Source organism: Syngnathus acus, chromosome 9, assembly GCF_901709675.1.
Source record: "Syngnathus acus chromosome 9, fSynAcu1.2, whole genome shotgun sequence".
Lineage (NCBI taxonomy): Eukaryota > Metazoa > Chordata > Actinopteri > Syngnathiformes > Syngnathidae > Syngnathus > Syngnathus acus.
In genome coordinates this window covers 12,109,639-12,130,220 of record NC_051094.1, presented here as the reverse complement: position 1 = coordinate 12,130,220, position 20,582 = coordinate 12,109,639, and the positions used below count along the sequence as shown (strand labels likewise).

The following is a 20,582-nucleotide window of genomic DNA, read 5'->3' as shown; positions in this document are numbered from 1 at the left end:
CTACCTCACTCTGCCAGCAGGCACCACCGACCAGTGCACACACAAATGCATGAGTACACACGAACTCGAGCCCTCTCGCTCGCTCGCTCTCTCTCTCTCTCTCTCTCTCTCTCTCTCCTGTTAATACTTTAACACACAGACACAAACACACACTCAGGCAGTCCAAGTGTAAACAGAGGGTGTAGCGAGGTGGGGGAGGGAAGTAGGGAGGGAGAGAGAGACAGAGAGAGACAGAGAGAGAGGGGGGTGGAGAGAGAAGCGGGGATAAAGAAGTGGAAAGTAAGCAAAGGGAGAAGATGGGAGGACAAGGAAGGCAACAGAGTTGATGTTGATACCATGAGAAAGCATAAAGGCTTTCACATTTTTCCTGACTGACCTGCTTTTCATCTTGAATGTGACCTCGCCAGTCTATAATAAAACAAGAGTAAGGAGAGAGGGCAAATGGGGGGAGTGGGGGGTCCCCTCACTTGCCAAATCTTCCACAGCTCTTGCCAACTTGGACTGGTGCCATCTCCCAAACCAAAAAGTGGACAGGGAGAGAAAAAATAACCGAGCAACAGTGGAAAAGAAAGATGGTATGTGCTTTTCTACCTGCAGCTCCTATATGTGGGTTCTTCCAGCAAGTGGAGCGGGGGCCTTGAATTTGAACTTACATGAATTCTAGCCAAGAAGTGTGCACATACAAACACACAACTTGGATCAAGATCCAAGAGATACAACCTTTACTAACACACAGGCCCGCACAAAGAGATTGTGCTTGTGCATCTAAAAGCAGCCTTAGAACAGCTCTTGTCTGTTGGGCAGCAATGAAGATGGCTTATTGTTGCAATACTATCCTGAAAGGTAGGGAAATATTCAAATGACCTGTGACATAATTGTCTTTTTTTTTTTTTTAGATCTTAAAGGAGAAGACTACATCAAGACAATTGCAGACAATTAAGGCTATTTAACACATCCATGTGAAGAAACTGAAAGAGGGAGAGCAGTGAGCACCTTGATGAACTGGGGGGGTTAAATACATTGGGGATATACTCTTGTCTATTAAGGAGAGGAGGGTGTGTGTGTGTGCGTGCGTGTGGTGGTGGTGGTGGTGGGTATCTGTTTGAAAAATGGCAAGACTTTGTCCTTCTTCAGCTCTGGCTGCTGTCGCTGGAGTTCAGTGATTACATAAGCACTCCATAGAAGCCCTGCATCTACCCAACTGCCGGGCTAATCCTCTGGGATGGAGCACCCCACTAATCCCACTGCAGGAGAATGGAACTGAAGACATTAACCGGGATTACTACACAGCCCTGTGTTCAAACCAAGCAGTGCCAGATATAGACAAAAAATAACCCCTTAACAAACAAACACTCTACAAATAAACATCCACATTGCTGGGACCAATGCACGTGTAGCCAAAGAGCAGCAGGGGTCACAGTCGGCACTAGAGCAACAGTACTATGACTAAATGGAAGGATAGATTTAATTATTCAGGCGCAAAAAGGCACACAAAGCCACAGAGCAGACCCAAATCAGCAATTTGCAGACCGCAGGTCTCCCTTATTAATAACATTCTTCGAAAATGCTCAACAACATTTTAATACATGCAACACAGATTACCCATTTTGAAAATCCACAAATAATTAAGTTTAGATTAAAATGTAATGTCAGCAATCTTGTCAAAGTGATGATACAGTCCTTTGAGGAATCCCGATCTAACTGAGGAATTATAAACCACTGAGAGTGACACGCCTAATGAGTATCATGTACTTCGCACAACATACAATCGCACAGTACAAGTGTGTCGACACCGGGCACAGTATCAGAGACCTCTGGGTAAATCTTCTGTCAAGATAATAAACAGGCAGGTTAATGACTGATAAGGGACAGACTTTACAGCCACCACGATAAGAAGACAGGCTGCCTTGACCCAGAGAAAGGAAATGGCTAGCAAGAGCAGCAGCCACAGTCCACTTGATACACACAGACACAGTTTCGAAGCACGTGGCAATCGCTGCCTCACTAACAGGAAGGCACAAGATCATCATTTGTCTGGTGTGCTTTCAAGCCATATGAGGCATCTCTACAATGAACAATAATGTTACAAACAAAGTCATAGAGGAGGGAAGGGTTTGTTGTGTGTTACCTTTTTTGGCAGTTTCCATCTCTTCTTCAGTCCAGCGAGAACTCTCATTCATTTCTAGATTGGCTGTCTCAGACACACACACATACAGAGACACCCACACACACAGAGACAGAAAAAAAAATAAGTAAGAAGGAGGAGGAGGGGGGAGTGGGCAGTTGCAAGTGACAAATTCAGTTAGGGAGTGACTGACAAGAGGAAAGCAAAGAGCAAATTAGAGAAGAAAAAAAAAAGACAATATGTGGGGGAAGGGTATTTTAGCTACTTGCTAAAAAGGCACTGTTGCCTAGGTCACTGGGGACTGTTTGTTTTAGATGGAGGAAGCAGGAAATCGAAGTGGAGAAGTCAGTTAATGATTATAGACAACAACTGGCTTTTCCCTCGCTGCACAACTTATTAGCTGGAGTGACCCTGGCCCTGCCCAACACGTAGAGAAGTTGGCTCTTGTACGTTCTCTACATGGACCTATGAAGGACAAAGCAGCCAGCCAAGCACTGCTCTGAATATTGAGACAACGAAAGTGGGAGTCTATTCAAACTCCCTGCAACTTCAATCACTGGGGAGTTCCGTGTGATAAAAAAGGGAACGAAAATCAACATGCAGAATATATTGTACTGTGTACACACAAAGGATGATCTATTAAATATGTGTAACCAATAGAATAATTGATATTGAGTACAGCTAATCGACAACGTGTGAGGACTCGTTAGGGGAACAGGGTTGGCACTTAAATAACAGAGTGGGAAGAGGACAGAAGGGCCAACAGTGCACTCTGGTGGTATGGGACAGGAGCATTATTTGGAGCAATAGTGAGTGTCTGAAAATAGTGGGCTAAGTGGTCACATCCCAAACATCTGTCTGATCTAATAATAGTTTGGGAAGATGATAATTGCCAGAACATTGAATTTAAAAGAAAGAGCTGAATGGAATATTGGACTGCCCCTTCAGTGGAAAATTTTAAACGAAATCTTCATTTAAACCACTATTGATCAAAAGATGTGTTTCTTTCTGCATTTACAAAAACGTATATAATCCAATTCATCTTCTCAGTGGCTCACTATGTTGACATACAGTTAAATACTATATCTTACATGCACAATGAACATAATTACTGTCTATTCCAAATAAATGTTAATGATGTAATGGATAAATATGACACTTTTTATTTTGTTTTCATAATACAGTTGTCAGGAAACAGACTAGCATCTCTCAATGACGAGTTGATTTTTAATTTTGGTCCACAGGGGGACACTTAAACTATGAGACTCTGCTTTGACATCCAAAGAACGTACAGATGAGCTCGCATAACCCCCACAACCTGCTTAAGTGAAGTAAACCACCAAGACTGACCGAGCTCATTGTTGGCAGGCGGTGTGGTGGTCTCCTCCACCTCACTGGTCATCGAGCGGGTGATTCGGCCCTTACGGCGCCCCTGGCTGTTGGCTGTGCGTCGACCCTTGACAGCCACTGCAGGCTCTTTGTCCTCTGCGTCTTCCCCAGAAGTTTCATCTCTGCAATTCAGAAATGGAAAATTTACAAACAACATTTAAACTCAACTACAAGTCACGTTTCCAAGTTCAGCTCATCTTGCCAATGTACAGTATGGAAAAGTATTTGCCACCTTCTAAAACCCTCACATTTTTTACAGTGTCCCTACTTTACTATATAAGATCATCAAACAAATGTAAAGATCAGACAAAGATAACTCAAGGAAATGGTAATAGTAATTTGATTTATTAAGTAAAAAAACTATTCAAAGCTGCCTGACCCTTTGTGGAAAAAAATACTTGCTCCTCTTCTTAAATCGTTAATTTACTGCGGCTAATTTACATTTTCAGTTCCTTTTCACTGACCACACCTAAATTCTCCAGATTATCTCCAGACCTGTTCAATCACACCGATGTGAAAAGGCTGCAACAGAATGCCATGATCCAAAGATATATAATATAAATACAGAAACTGACATCTATCAGTTCATAATTGGTTTCAAAGTCATTCATGAACCTTTAGGACTCCAGCTAATCACATAGTGAGAACTATTATCCACAAACTGAGAAAGAATGGAACAGTGGTGAACCTTCCCAGGAGTAGCAAGCCTCCCAAAATTACAGACACAACTCATCCAGAAGGTCATGAAAGAATCTCGGACAACATTTCAAGAACTGCTGGTCTCCCTCACCTCAGTTAAGGTCAATGACTGCGCAAAAAATGAGAGTTCCAAGGTGAAAACCATGCTGACAACAACAAATATAGAGGCTCATCTTACCTTTGCAAAACACATCTGAATGATTTCCAAGACTTTTAGCAGACCACTCTATAAACGTATGTATCGGTATGCACGTATGTGTCTCCAAAATATCTCCGAAGAGATGTGAAAGACTCATCATCAGTTATTGGAACCACTCAGGTGTTACTACTGATGGTTTAGGGGCCAATTGCTTTTTCACACAGGGCCTAGTTCATAACTGACAAAAAATAAATACATTTTTAAAATAGTAACTGCACACACTGAGTTCCATTAATATTAACGTGAGGTACAGGTGTTTCTGCGAATATAGGAGAGTACGAAAGCAGAAGACTGTTCACAATGTCTCACTACAGGCAGAAAGGAGATAATGCCTCATCAGCATGACACAACTGCTCAAGAATGTACATTACCTCTACAGTACAAAGTACAAGCTCAGATTAGATAATAGAGTGCCTGCCTACACAGATTGCGTGCATTCATCTATTGATTTCCAAGGAGAACAGAAAGAGTGCTATTCCATCTGCTGCTTTGGTATCTGTCGCTATTTGACAATATTGCACAAAGCTATCCACCCACACACAAACAGATATCATCTGTTTACATTGTCAACAGCAAAACCACAAAACAGAAGAACCCTCTAAATGTGTTTCCAGAGGAAAACAGCTGTTTTAATAAGGTGAATAAATCGACTTCCAACCTGTTGCTGGTGGAAAGTCTGGCTAGAGATGCGACTTTAAAGAGCAATAGGACTTCAGGATGAACTTTCTCTCTAAAACATAAGCAAGGCATGAAAGTAAAGCGCCCTGAATGAATACAAAATTGTGGGCTACATAGAAGTGCTTCTTTTTTATAGCGTGATTTCAAAAGGACTTTATACATTGTGATAAAGATGATACGACTGTGGACTAAATGCTCTCTCTGTTGAATAGATACATTGGCTTACTTCATTCCATCCTCCTTGTCTTCAGCTTCTGTTTTGTCCTCCTCCTTCTCTCCTTCCTTGTCTTTCTCCTCCTTTTCTTTGTCTTCCTGACTGTTTCGGTTGACTTGCTGCTGCTGCTGTTGCTGTTGCTGCTGCTGCTGCCCGCCATGCTAGAGATTATGGGAGAGGAACAAGAGGGCATACTGTGAACCCACATGATCTACTTATGGTGAATCAACATCAGAGTTTTCACTTAATGAGACTCAACATCAGCGTTGTCATTTAAGCCTCAATGTATAAGTTTGTATTCGGTGAAATGACAAATGGCTCAATCCTTTCTAGCAAAAGAATTCGACAAGTCGCTCCTCATTTATAAATTTCAAAATCATTTCAATTAACATATTTTCTCTGGTGATGCCTTTTTAACACGTTTTGTGTCAAAATACTCTAACTGAGCTGCTATAAGAAAACATATAAAGATACTTTAACAGAAATCACCAAACAGATCAATTTGGTAACACTGTTGTATCTTGTTTATATAACATTCATCCATCTGTACCATTCATCCTCACGAGGGTCGCAGGCGCGCTGGAGCCCATCCCAGCAGACTTCAGGCAGTAGGCGGGGACAACCTGAACTGGTTGCCAGCCAATCGCAGGGCACACAGAGCCGGACTACCATTCGCACTCACAATCACACCTACGGACAATTTGGCATGCTCAATCGGCCTACCAAGCACGTGTAACCGGAGTTCCAGGAGAAAACCACCGCAGGCACGGGGAGAACATGCAAAGTCAACACAAAAAGGCCAAACCCACAACCTCTGCGCTGTGAGGCGGACGTGCTAACCATTGCGCCACAAAGCAATCTGATTTCACAGAATGTCATGTAACTAAAAAGAATGCCAACAAAGGCAAAACAGGATGTGAAAGTTCAGAAACCACAGAATAACTGTTCAGCTGTATGACTTTTGGTTTTGAAGAAAACACTATCACTTCCTCACCATGCCTGTCTGGGTTTTAGGGTGAGAGTTCAGATGAGCACTGACATTCAGGCTGATAACTATTCTTGCACTATTGACATCATTGCTATTTGTGATGTATTTGACATTGCTGCCGTAGGCCAAAGCAACACCTTCATTTTATGATGATGATCTCAATGCAGAATCTTTAACGTGTGAGACAGACTGACAAAAAGAGTGAGAGGCAAGTTATAAAGATTAAGAGCAGGGCTGAGGGATGACTATTTATTAATTAATATGAATAAACAAACTTTCACTATTATTATTATTATTATTATCCACTTCAAGTGGAGTGCAACCACTTTTCTAAATACCTTATGTGTAGCTGGCTCCCTAAATAATTTTTTCAAGTCAATGACGATAATGTCTTGCCATATCTTGGCTATTTGCCCCATTTGTCTAGTGAGACCAGATAAATCAATATCGCTGTGCCAGTGTTATACCGGTGGTCATTATGGGACACTTTGTACCATCCCCAAATTAAGCATTTCGTGTTCTGTTCTGTTCTTAAATTTTATGTTTGAAAAGGAAACACTGCAATTGCAATATACAAAGTAGAGGAAAGGTTAGCATAGGTTATTCCTGTCTGACTTGTTTCACCAAGAGGTTCTGGCATTTTGCCCAGTGTATGACAACTACAACCTCAGGAAAGATAATCACTTTAAAAGTAATATTGTCCTTCGTTGAGATAGCATGTGTCCTTTGAGACATAAGATGACATGATTAGAAGTTTTATAGATTGAAAGCTGACAATACCTGGCTTCTTCCTCGCCGTCTGTAGTTTCTTCGCACGATGTTCTTATAGTTCTCATTCTTTTTGGTCAGATAATAAAAGAGCACACATTCTGCCACCGTCTGAAAAATGAAAGAAATGTGATTTGCCTGGGAAACGTGATTTCCTGAGAAGATCAGATTTCTCAAGTGAACACAAAACGCATACCTTTCTTTCGAGAAAAGATGCGATGAGACCAAAGTTTTTAGGGTGTTGGATGAATCTGTGGAAGATGAAAATAAAAAATATACGCCCTGAAGAATCGATATTTTAAACATCACTTGCACAAAGCACTGAGCTCTAAAACCTCTTATTTTAATATTAGAAAAGAAGAGGGATTTGTTTCAGTAATAGAGTACATTGTGTATTCAATAGTTAATTGGTGTATTGTTTAGTTGATGCTGTCAGTAATAATCACATTTATTGTACAGCTTTATGAAGATAAATTCAACCTGCATGTTAGAACATTTTCAAGTTTGTATCACAAAAATCTAAAAATTACTCTTCTTTTGTTAGGATAAGAAGACATAGAAATCGTAACATTTTGTGTGACATGTTTTGAACTGGACATTCAGTCAGCGCTCCTGTGTGGCTGTGCTTCAAATGTCATCCCTCATTTGTAAAAGAAAAAAAAAAATGGGGAAGATTCACTTCCTTTCCTACAACTTCCTGATCCCTTTAACGTCCACATTTAGTATAATCTTATTCACTTAACATTGAACTAATGCTGGATACCAATATATCATAACAATGTGTAAATGCTAATGTGGGCCTCAGGTCTTACAGTGGTCATATCTGGAAGTTTTTGGTTTGAACCCATGTGCCCTCAGGAACAATGTTCTATGTCATTGAGCAAGATACTCCAATCAATTTTTGCCCCTGATGTGATGTTTGGCAGTTTGCATGGCAACCTCTACCATCAGTCAATGAACGTGTGAATGAGCCACAATGCAATAATGTCAAGCATTTCACATAAACACACCCCGTTTAGCACCCTTACTATACTGAAGAGTTGACCTTACTTCTCTCTGAAAGTGTCCTTCTCTTGCTCACTCCACATGTTCATGACCTGCCGGTCCTTGTACACCTTCATGGGGTCATCCATCAATCCATTCATGTTGATGAACTTGATGCGTTGCTGCTCAGCGTCAAACAGCATCGGAGGGATGACTGCCAGCTGTCGCATTTGCTTTTCAGTGTTCTAATGTTCGCAGGTGCCACACAAAAGACACACACGCACACACACATTAATCAACATCCATGAATGAGACAGACTATTTTCAAAAAGGAAGGGACCTAAGACGGTGCTCATTGTTGTCATGAACCGGAAGTAACATTACAGCGGTTTTTAAGCACTAGAGGTCAGGCGGCAGGGGAGGAAGTTAAGCTTCCTCAGCAATTTTAACTACTGGTGACATTTTCCACATGAAATGTGAACTTTACACACATTTCCCTCTGACTCTTATCTCAGGGAATGAAAATGCTCCAAATGGTTCTGCACTGGAGGGACAGTGACTAAAGTTCCATCTAGATGGTAGGTAGTGCCTGAACATCTATCTTACTGGTAGAGAACAGAATAGAAAAACTTTGTACAGTACATACGTATGTAGTGAAATTGGGGTGCAATGCTAGGTTTGTTTTTCAAGTAGGAAAAAATGTGGTATAGAAAAATAATATAAATACAAATCAATATTAAATTGTGCTTTGCAGTATGCAATAGCACCGGGGTAGGGGATGTTCAACGGTACTATATTTGCAGTGCAAATGGCAATAAGGTACTTGTGTAAAGTAGCAGCGGAGCAAAGATTTCTGATTGTACAAGTAGGAGCAATATGGGAATTAGTCGATATTGGTGTTATGAGATCAGTGTGATGATGCCTTGTGGGGAAAGAAAACGGTCTCTATGTCAGTTCATTAAGGTCCTGATGTACAAAGTGCCTGTCAGGTGAAGACAGTGGGGCAAAATATCATGGGTCTTATCTTTGATCAAGTAAATCCTAATCTAGGGATTGTTGAAGGCATTCAAAGAATTCTGATTGAAAATCCTTTCTTCAGGAGGAAATTATAGTCTACAAAATACTTACTTTCACAATTAATTCCCAACTATGAAACCTTACTCTTCATTTCCCACCAGCCTTCATTGTAGGTATTAATGATATACAAATTACTTTTATTTTCCCATTCAAAATGGCTTCAATGGAAGATCATGTTTCATTTAGTTATGATGGTATTATTATTATTATAACTATTGTCTTTCATCACTGTACTGCACTTTTTTCATCTACGGTTGTTGCGGAGTTTAGTTTTAACTCAATTATAAATTTGAATTAGGAAACTTATTAAATGTTTTCAAAAGCTCAAATAAACAAAAGTTTTTTCCGGCTAAGGTTTAAAGTCACGTCAAGAAAATCATCATTACCGTTCACTGATAACGCGACAGGAGCTAGTCACTCTGCCGTAATCACTGTACAAAATACCCAGTCAAGAGCTAGTCACTCTGCCATAATCACTGTACAAAATACCCAGTCAATGCAAGTCTTAAGACAGCTGGTAAGGGTGACAAATAGTCTTCATTGTGGCATGTCTGTCATTTTGCTGTGAAACCTATGATTAACTTCATAACTCCACCTTACTTTCTATTATCGATGTTGCTCGAGCTCCGCATTCTCCTCTCGAAACACATTTACAAGACTTCACTGAGCTGTCTATGACGACAAAACTAGATACACCTATTTGTTGAACTCGGGTATCCTAATTCGTGCTATGTTGTGTGAATATATGTGTGACAATAAAATTCCTTGAATCATTGAGGAGACTGACTGAGCACCATACAATATGGGATGAAGAATGTTCCCCTCACACTTTTAACAAGACTCTGTTGGCAATGTTCTGTGCGGCCAAATCGTTATAATATTTCATTCTTTATTCATATTTTTCTGTCTTTTAAGGCAATTCAACTGTGTGGGAGTGTGGTGTCCTAGCACCCACTATTGACGGAACGTGAATGATTCCTTGATTATTACAAAGTGAACAAATTGTAAGACAAGGGACAGAGAATCTTTGACAGAAAAGATTACCTCATGTTCTGATATTCCGTCAATGATCTCGGAGACCTCATGCTCACTGCGAGCTGCAGAAGAGCTCAATCCGCCGCCTCGCTGCCCAACGCGGCTACAAAAACAAAATATGGTAGAACAAACCATATTTCACTATTTGAGTTCTTACAGTATCTATTGCACATGACATCAAGTCAGTTGGAGTCACTGGGATTGAAACCGTGTAGCTCACCTCTGAATTCGTTCCTGCATCTCCCTCTGTTTCCGAATCTCGGGGAACTGTTTCTCGTAGTATTCCCGTACCTTGCTCTCCTTGGCTCGGCGCCGAGGATTGTTTTCAATGCGCTCCACCTTTTTCTCCCAGGCTTCCATCAGTTGATCATAGCGCTGGCAGAATTTCTGCTCCTTTTTTCACACAAAAAGGCAGGCATTTTAATTTACTATGCTGATTCTAATGTAACTTGGACTTTGCTGTGTATATTTTGTGATGCACACCAGACACATATTGGCAAACTAGACACAAGCAGGAAGCAAGGAAAGATATTAGCGTGAAAAGAACCATAACCCTTTGGATCGAAAGTCCGAACCGATCAGCCACTGACGCTCTAATGATGAATCAGGGTCAAAAATATTGAATTTTCTACACTTACCCATTGCTTACGAGCATGATTTCTTCTCTTGAAGTATAAGATGAGTTTTTTTCTCATTGCTTGGTTTCTAAGAAGGTTGAAAGAAAATAAAGTGGTATTAGGAAAATAGTGGTAAAGCAAACAAATGATGCTTTTTTTTTTATACATTTGTCACTTGATTTCCCACGACATTTATATATTCTAGATTGCCATATGCAGCATAAAAATCATCCACAAACAACTGATGCTTTAGAATGGGCAGGACAGCATGGGGGACAAACAAATACACTTGTCTTGCGGCTCCTCAAACAAAGGTCAGGGCCAGTAATCTCCTTAGGCAGGCGCTCAGTTTGTCTCTTTCCTTGCTGCAAGACAGCATTTTATTCTTGACACTTAATCTGTCAGTTGTAAGGTCACACTCCCCGCTGATTGATGTAATCTTATTCTACATTAGTCAATTTAACCGAGCAACGGTATTACAGGCTAGGAAAGAAGACTACAAAGTGGGTTACTATATACACACACCACAGAGAATGGACACAGAATAGAGCTGAGGAAAATAATGTTTTTTCTTTTAATCAAATATGTACTTTTCAAGATGTTAACCTCCCATCGCCGATGTACATTCATTTCCTAATGGTGGCGACTATGTGCAACCAGTGGCGTTTTAGTGGCGTTTACTCTTGATCCTAGCTCACATCAAGGGTCTGTGATCTCTTTTTGAAACCCTAAAACCTGCTTTGCTGTACATAAAGTTATATTTTTCTTGCTTTTAGACCATTTTAATTTAAGCAAATAAAATATAGAATTTAGAGACCATCACATTTTTCAAACAATGTTGTCTTTTTAAAACAATTTATAAGATACATTTGTAGTAAACTAAATAGTGATGAATGACTTCAAGATTCAAGAGTTTTTTATGATGTGGCAATAGCCATCATTTTTACATTGGGCTCTTCTTATCTTGTTTCAGAAAAGAGATTCATTCCAGACCAGAGTAGCCCATCGGGCGCACCATGATAATTCCTGTTGGGCTTCCAGGGACCACTACTGAGTTGCGAGGATTAAATATTCTTAAAACGCATTGATATACTAATTTTTTTACAGTACAGTGTCTAAATTCTATTGTCTAAAGACAAAATTTAGAATTGATTCGAATGCAAATTTGAAACGAAGTTGTCGTTAAAAAGTGAATTGGATTCTTACGGTCATTATCAATCAAAATAATTACTTTCACACCGTAGCAAACAACCAACATGAAGTCATTATTTCTCATACCACCCGCAGTTAGCTTTTATGAAATGAAATCCAGACATACTGAGAACCTTTTTATGACACATTCATAATAAAAGCAGGAGCAAAGTTTTAAGCGTGTATGCATATATCATGATTTGCATGACAAGAGATCACGTATGCAACATTTAAAAAAAATCTGATTATGATATTGTTAGTATAACTTATATTTATTATCATTTTGGCATAACAAGTTGTGCAGGCTGACTTACATTTTGATGTTGTCATGGTACTGCTTGGTATCAGATGGCTGATTGTACAGTGGCTGAAAGAAAAACAACAGCTTCACAATATGCTCAGTTCAAGCATCAGCATTGAAGCAGCAGATTACACCAAGATCGATCTGTTGCGTCATCACATAGATCATCATAGATGTGTGACTTAATCATTTGCTAACTTTTCTTTAAATAGCAAGAAGGGACACTGCTCTAATTAATGGAAGTAACCTAGTTATGCTATTTCTTCCCAGAGAGAAAAATTCATCAACTGTGCAAGACAGGTGAAGATGGATGATGTTTTGACAGTGCAATATGTAGGAATAATGGATTCTGGTAGAAATAAAGTACAATACTTAAATAGGATATTCTATTTTTGAAATATGCGTAGAAAAGATCAGATTTCCATTGCTTAATGAAGCTTGTGTAGTGCACTTGGAGAGCTCCTTCACAACCATTCAACCGCTTGCGCCCTGATTGGTAGGAATCATGCAATTCAAATACATTTTCCCATGTCACTTATTTAAAAATAAAAAAAATATATACATATAATAATATGGAAACAATATGACAGATATAACTCACCAGTTCAACCCTAGGTCCAAGTCCCTCCAATATTCTGTGTGCCTCTTCTGCCTTTTTCTGGTAAGAGAACACAAACAGAAGTACTAGATTAGCCGGCAGCCTGCACCTCAGTCATAACCATGACAACACAGTGAGCACGCTCACTTGAACACCTCGACTCCACTGGAGCCGGCCGGCTGGGTGGCTGGATGCAACGATGGAGCGATGGATGAAGTACATTGACTATTAGAGCTTTTAGCGCAAGCTGGGCCATAGTTCCTCCTTACCCTATCACTACTCTTGACATAGAAGAAAAAAGTCTTACTTTCCCTGAGAGGAAAGGGAGGTAGCAAGGGGCAGAAGAGATCGTGGGAGTCGAAAGAGTCAAGCAAAAGCAGCAGGCGGAGTGAGAGGGTCTGTTTTAAAAGGGCTTTGTTGTTGTCATGGAGACCTCTGATAAATGATAGAAATAAAAAGATATGTCCGAAACCAGATGTGCATGCACATTAGCTCCTCATGGACACCACGAAAGGTTAATTGGCAATGCCGGGGAAAAGGCGAAAAGGTTAACGCTCACTTCTCCTGCTCTGTTGTGTGGAAAAACAACTGGTTCTGCAGTATTAATTACATACATCACACTAAGGCATCAAATTATCTGACTGGCATACTAGGTACCTGAGTATTGAAAACAGGATCTTAATTACTCCAATTGTTTGATACTACATATTGTATACAACCGTGGTTAGAAGTCTCATACATGGTCATGTATTTATTTAAAAAAGAATTTTGTGGCTTCAATTTATTTTTTTGACCTGTTTAATTTCCGAGGTCCAATCATTTAACATCAATGACCTTTGACAAAAATTGGGTGCACATGTTTTAATTGATTCAGAATTATCTGTAATTATGAAAGTAAAAATAATAGGGATCCTTGTGTCCACGGAAGGCTTGACTAGTTTTTGAAAAAAAAAAAAAACATTGAATATAAAAGCTGTATACTGTTTTCACCCTTGAAAAAATACTGTTAAAAGCCCCAAATTCATCTGAAATTCATGGCCACATTGACTGCAACACTGACTTGCATCCCTTTTTATAAATGCACTGACTGGCGGCAATTTCATAACTGCCTGCAAATGGAAAAAGGCCTTTTAAAAAATGTCACCTTAAAACAATGTTAGTTTTGATTGACACTGAAATAAAAAAAATGCTCAACATAAATTGTGATAACACACAACTAAATAATTAAAAAAATGCTCAAAATAAATTCTGATGACACACAACAAAATATACAGAAATGTACTTGGAAAACAAAACTTCTTTTCAGACATTCCTAATGTACTACCACCTACTGCAATTGAGGCATTGTCACGAATCCATGTATGAATCGTCATTATTATGTTTTCATATACTGTAGCAATCTAAAGCCATTTTCACTACCCCTTGCAAGTTTTTTCAATGTAGGTATACTGTTCTTATTTATCTGTCATAATCTGAAAAAACTCATCAAAAGGCTTATGTGTGTGACCATCTCTTGCGGTGCGTTTCCAATTTCGACACGGACGAAGTGTTGAAGCAACATCATCATTCGAGGTGCTTTTGCAATGTAGGAGAATATTTATGAAAGATTTTAAAGGTCACTTAAAATATAATAAAAATGTTGTAAAGTCACATTCAATGCCGGGGGCATAACAGTGGCCAACATTATGTTGAAGCAAAGACGATTCTGTTCTTGGGGTTCCAAAAGTTACACTTATAGTTTTAACTTCTTGGGTAAAGATGTTTTAAATTAGTATTCGACATCATAGTCGACGATATATTTTAAACCATAACCTAACAAAACATTATCCCAGGCTCTGTATAGAACAAGATTTAGAGAAAATTAACCTTTTTATGTGCACGTCAAATATATAGATTAGAGGTAAGGTGCAGCCACTAGGTGGACTTGTGAGCACAGAGAATCACATGAAACCGCTGCATATGATTATTTCATATTCTTGCTGCCAACTGAGTTAAATGGAGAGACTGACTTAATAGCATGTAACAAGACATTGGATTTTGTATGCACACCCACATGCTTGTGCATGCATACAAACAAATGCATATACACATACTCTCTCACTTTTGGGGTTAAATAATGCGGGTGTTTTATTCCACTGACCCTGTTCTCATCGTAGATGATCTGTACCAAGCTGCGGTGCTTGGCCTCACTGGGTGGAGGGGAAATAGGCCGCTCAGGCTCGAGAGGTTTGGCAGCCTCCTCCTCCAGCTGTTGCTGTAACAAAAAAAAAAAAAAAAGTATAACACTTAACAAGGAAAACTTGACAAAAACATAAAACCTGTAATCTTTCAGATGATTCAAAATTCACTTGTGTCTGTTACATCAACATCACTAACTGACCTAATAACGCCTGAGAATGATGTCTCCAGGGTACTTTTCATCAAATACCATCATTTCTTGAAAGTAACACATTACAATATTATCTACTCCCCCACCTCAAAAAGATGGTATCCTTATATAGAGTCATAGTTGTCAACGTGTTTCATGTGTGAGGACGACCAAGAAAACCAAAAGGCTAAAGATGCCAGTGAATTGTGACAAGGCTTTTAGGACAATGTTATATATTAATAAAAGATATTATGAAATAGGATGACTTAAAATTCACTTATCCACACCTCTTAAGACTTGACTAATAACCTATTAAAATGGAAAGTTAACCACGATTGAGTATAAAATCAAATCGCACATGATCACAAAGGTGGGCACAATGAGCGAAAAAAGATATAAAATAGGATCTAATGCACAAATACAGGGGTGTCAAACTCTTTTTTTTCACGGGCCGCATTGTAGTCATAGCTTCTTTCGGAGGGCCATCATGACTGTCAACCCAAATAAATGTGAGCCCCTCTTATTATATACAGTAAAAGCTCGAAAACAAACTGACAAATAACTCGTTTTCAAATCAGAAGCGTAAAAACTGGTCAAATGTTTAAAAAAAAAGATTAAAAGTGAAGATAATTTGCAATTCTAGTAATGACACACGAATTTGATGCACAATTTGCAGGCTGTATCTGGCCCCCGGGCCTTGCGTTTGACACCGGTGCACTAATACGTTGGCATGCCTAAGCCGATCATACTGTTTCTCTACTAAACATGGCAGGCAGCCAAAAGGAAGAAGTAATGGAAGGGATGTGAGTGCTTTAGCAGTCCCAAAACCGCTACCATAATCCAGCTCCTCCCCTGGGGAAAATGTTATTTATAGCTCTCTATGTATTTTTAACCTACTCCTCTCCTAAATAAAAAGTGAAGTCGAAAGCCGAAAGGAATGCAGCTGCCTGGAGGACTGTGTGGCACCATCTGCATGAACTCGCAACAGAACTTGACAACAGAAATAACACCTGTACAGTACTACCATGCCAAATAAAAGTTCACACCGCAGCTCAATTAAGATTTTTCTTTGACATCATGCTTTGTGCATACGCAAGTGTGTCACGTCATGGACACATTTCATTTGCATAACAAAGAATCCAAATTGAGCATCACACCCTGCTGTGTGAGCGTAGTCAAATTCCCAAGTTTGTCAAACTGTGGTGATTTGAAGACAGGGATCATACATGCTTCATATGTTCATAAATAATTTTAGAGTTGTTAAGATCAATTTTCAGCACTGTCGTGCTGTATATTTTTGTGCATTCCATTTTACAACAGAACAATTTATCACATCACATGCGAGCATGCAAACAAGGAAAGTGAGTGAGACTGATGACTCAGCGCAAAGGTGTTGTGCCCCTAAGCAAATTAAGGGTTCATTAAACTCCTCATGACTCAGAAAAGCAATATTTATGCAGTTATAAATAATTTATAGACTTCTCTTTTGCAACCAGTCTTGAATTATGCTTTTAGCACGATGCAGGTAGAAGAACGCTATTAAAGCAAAAGTCTATTTCCATAAATGTGCAAACCTGTTTTTTACGAAGCTTGCAGATCTGCTGTTCTACCATAGTGATCTCCCTGTCGACCCGGTCCATGTTCTGGATCAGTTCTTCCTTGGAAAAACGGGCTGGCACCAGATCCAAATCAGGGTCCATGTGTACAGGGCTCACGGGGGAGATTGGCTCAAGCTTCCCCATGGCATTTCCACGATCCTATAAAAAGGAATAAGGTTACTTGTGAATAGGTATGAAGAAGAAGAAAAAAGTAGTGTTTTCGTACATGGGGGCTACAGTCCAGGATGATGGTACTACTTACCGTCAAATGAGCATTATTTTCTCCTTTGCTTATTTCCCTGCAGGGCAATCGCTATAAAATATTTTATAATCGATTATTATATCAATCTGTCAATTGATGATCATAATTGAAGGTGTACGTATTGCAAAACCATTTGCACGAAGGATTTTTGTTTAGCAAGACTTTATTATGATTGGTATTGTCAATGAAGTGATATTAAATAATATTTCCCATGACGGATGTTTCATCAACCTTTTTAAACTGATTGAGGTTCAGTCACTGTTTTCCAGAGTTAAAGCACACATTTGCTTATTTTGGTTAAACACAAACGATAATCACTTTGCTTTCGTGAATAACAATAGAAATCAAAGAATAATTATTTGTACAAATAGGATTTGTACAATTTGAGGTTACACCATAGCTCTAAACGATTACTTGGCAATTAAATTCATAATTGATTACTTGCCAATTCATCAATTAATTTTGACATCTACATTTCCCTGCATGACAAATTATGTCTTATGATGCATGAAAAAATTTCACAGAACCTTTAGTCTTCATGCGCATTGCCCTTCCTCCCCTTTTTTTGCTTTACACTTGTGCTGCTGCACTTCCCCCTCTTGTCCACCATCCTTTGGTGCACTTCAAGAAGTGATTGTATTTGACAGGTCTTACATAATGACTTTAACACCGTGCAGTGTTCCGAGAGCAATTACTGGCAACCCTAAATAATACAGAAAACACTTTGGCCATACTTGCTGGTACGTGTGATTCAAGTTCAGGGTCTCTGGGTAACTGAAACTGGTGTCAGAAAGACAACAATATTAGCAGTTGTAAAGTGCAGTGGCACAAAATGTAGATCACTACCAAAATAGTCTTCTGAATATGTGAAGAAGCCACTTCAAGACCAAATTTGGCTGAATAACTTACTAGACACAGGATGTTTTTGTAATAAAAAAAAACAAATAAAATCAATACAAATAAAAAATAAATAGTTGACCGTTCCTGGGGGCAACATAGCAATGTATTTTAACTGCCAGTGTTGTAAAGATGGTTGACTGATTAAATTTGATTTAATTGATTTCAACGGTTGATAGCACCACCATGGCTGCACAAAGAGAATGAACAAAAATATTTTTTTATTGAGTTAATTAAACAGCATACTGCAATTTGACCTTGATATTTGTTGCCTGGAGAACAACGCTGCGCTGAGGGACCCCGTTTTTTTCCCTTAACGTTTGTTTACGATGCTCTCTTACACCTGCAAAGAGTGACTCCACGACAAAAAACAGTGCCAGCCGGTAATTAAAAACAAGCCTTTTGGAATTGTTGAAAAGAAGAAGAAACACGAAAAGAAAATGCGACTAGCTCACTGAAACGAGGGAAAAGAGCAGCTAGGGATTCCGCCTCCTCCTACTTTCAAAAATTACATTTATCGTAATGGCGAGTTATACAGTTTGGTGCGTTACATATTTTTTGCGGAACAAAAAATGTTGAGAGCCATTCAAATCTACATTACAATAGATACAGATCTGTTTTGGTGATGGCATGCACTCAGTCATAAGCACAGTATTTGGGTTATATTCCTTGCAATGAATTTATTTCATACAGAATAAGACTCAAACTAAGTGGAATCGGAGGGGTCATCGTCGGAACCACACGCATTTTGAATGTGCTTTATATCTTTTTTACGGATTTCAATGACAATATCCGGAAAAACGAAATGTTCCATGATTTACAGGCAGCCTGTGCTGTGAATGAAGCATGGCTCTTTGGTCAGACGTCTCATTAGGAGAATAACCTTGTGCATTAAGTCCAGGCCCTTACAAAAGGAATTACACACAAAGACGGAATACGGTCCTTGTTAAATATTTTGTAGCCACTGATTCTTGTAACAAATTGAGAAATAATCAAGTTAATTTGATAGTTTAGTTTACAAAGTGTCAAAATTGTTATTGTAATTTGCAGCTGCTACTGACCTTAGCAAAATCCTCAGGTCCTCCGACAGGCAACTGAGGACGATGGGATGAGGGTCTTATCAGAGAATCTGGTCCCATCTCCAAACGAGGCCGTTTGATCTCTCCGAACTCCATCTCTGAATGGCTGCTCGGCTCCGGTAAGTAGATGTGCTCATAACGGATATGCTGCTCTTGTCCTCTGCAACACCAAAATTGTGTAAAATAAAAATGAAAATCTCTGTAAGCATAAAGTAAACCCAGCTATTCCAGCGAAACAGTGAAAGTCCCAACGTAATTGATGGACCAGCTTAAATCATTTGCTTTTTTGTTTCCCAAGTCCATCTCCATGGTGACACCCAATGACCTCGTGGACAGCCAGCAAACAATCTGAGGTGTTCTGGCCAGTGTGTATCCACCATCCAGAGCTGGTTCTTGGTTGTACACTGAGTTGTTGTTGTTGTTGTTTTAAATACACTTCCATGGGAAAACTACGAGGACCTCACAACCATTTTTGGGCTTTCTAAATAAATTTGACTTGATCTTTTTTTACTTGACTAGTCAAGTAAAATGTATTCAGTAAACTCAGAATCTCTAAGGAAAGTATAGACTGGCAAATTGACAGGACATAAAAACAACAATAAAAAACTGCCATAAACCAACCAAATCTGTCTTGGAATGCATGAAAATTTCAGTGTTAGTGGTTACTCCAAAAGAGAGCAACACATCAGGCGCTAAGTACACGTCAAGGATATATACTAGACTTCAATTCTTAAAGAAAAGATTATTGCAAATCTGCCCCGCAGTCAGATGCCAAAATGTCAGCAACTTTGCTGCCAGTGTCAAAATGGAAGTGGCTTTTGAAGAGCAGAGGGGGAATACACAACCATAATTGATGCTTTGGGCCCACAATGGCCTAGTGTGTGGTTTGTGTACATACCAAAAAAACTATCTAGTTGGGTCGTAGTGGGGTGGTGTAAAACTACAAAATGCTACTGGTAATGTATAAATTATGCAATTTGTGTGACGTGCTTTGCACAAATTGAGAAAGAACAATTAAGGATGTTGTTTAACAGAGCCTATCTTATCTAACCACTGCTAAAAAAAAAATCAGGCGAAAATTCAGTCACATGGCCAGATGGATAAACTCCCCAAAGCTCCCCTCACTCCCATTCTTTTTCATCTTCATAGATGGCTGGCACTTACATAATCACATCACGCTCAAGCACAACTACCCCCCCTCACCCCATCTCTCTGTCCCTATTTTCTCTCCTCCTCTCGTGAGCGTGCAGAATAATCTGATCCCCGGGGAGGATTTGTCTGGAGGATGAGAGAACGAGATGCGAGCAGGGGTGGGGGAGGAGAGCGGCCAAAACAACACAAACACCAACACCTAACAACCAGCTCCATTAGATTTTCATTGCCTTGGCTCTGATTATGACAAGAACAGAGATTACGTGTGCTGATAGCAGCCTGATACTGTGAAAGCACGGCAATGTTTGTGCGCCTGCCAAACTATCTACTCCAAAGGGGTACACATGAACAAGTGCTAACTAA

At 39.4% G+C, this 20,582-nt stretch overlaps 1 protein-coding gene across 3 annotated transcripts in view; it reads right to left on the bottom strand.

Moving 5' to 3' along the window:
- ncor2 (nuclear receptor corepressor 2) overlaps positions 1 to 20,582 on the bottom strand; it is a 56,397-nt gene that overhangs the window by 21,690 nt on the left and 14,125 nt on the right. For all 3 annotated transcript variants that reach the window (XM_037257795.1, XM_037257796.1, XM_037257797.1), the window contains exons 4-17: positions 19,050 to 19,227; positions 16,806 to 16,988; positions 15,004 to 15,117; positions 12,867 to 12,923; positions 12,279 to 12,331; positions 10,795 to 10,861; positions 10,377 to 10,549; positions 10,166 to 10,259; positions 8,111 to 8,289; positions 7,257 to 7,311; positions 7,073 to 7,171; positions 5,317 to 5,465; positions 3,476 to 3,636; positions 2,129 to 2,191 (exon numbers count right to left, since the gene is read on the bottom strand). In XM_037257795.1, coding sequence (XP_037113690.1) covers positions 2,129 to 2,191; positions 3,476 to 3,636; positions 5,317 to 5,465; positions 7,073 to 7,171; positions 7,257 to 7,311; positions 8,111 to 8,289; positions 10,166 to 10,259; positions 10,377 to 10,549; positions 10,795 to 10,861; positions 12,279 to 12,331; positions 12,867 to 12,923; positions 15,004 to 15,117; positions 16,806 to 16,988; positions 19,050 to 19,227 — 1,625 coding nt within the window. The remainder of the gene's footprint in view (positions 1 to 2,128; positions 2,192 to 3,475; positions 3,637 to 5,316; positions 5,466 to 7,072; positions 7,172 to 7,256; positions 7,312 to 8,110; positions 8,290 to 10,165; positions 10,260 to 10,376; positions 10,550 to 10,794; positions 10,862 to 12,278; positions 12,332 to 12,866; positions 12,924 to 15,003; positions 15,118 to 16,805; positions 16,989 to 19,049; positions 19,228 to 20,582) is intronic.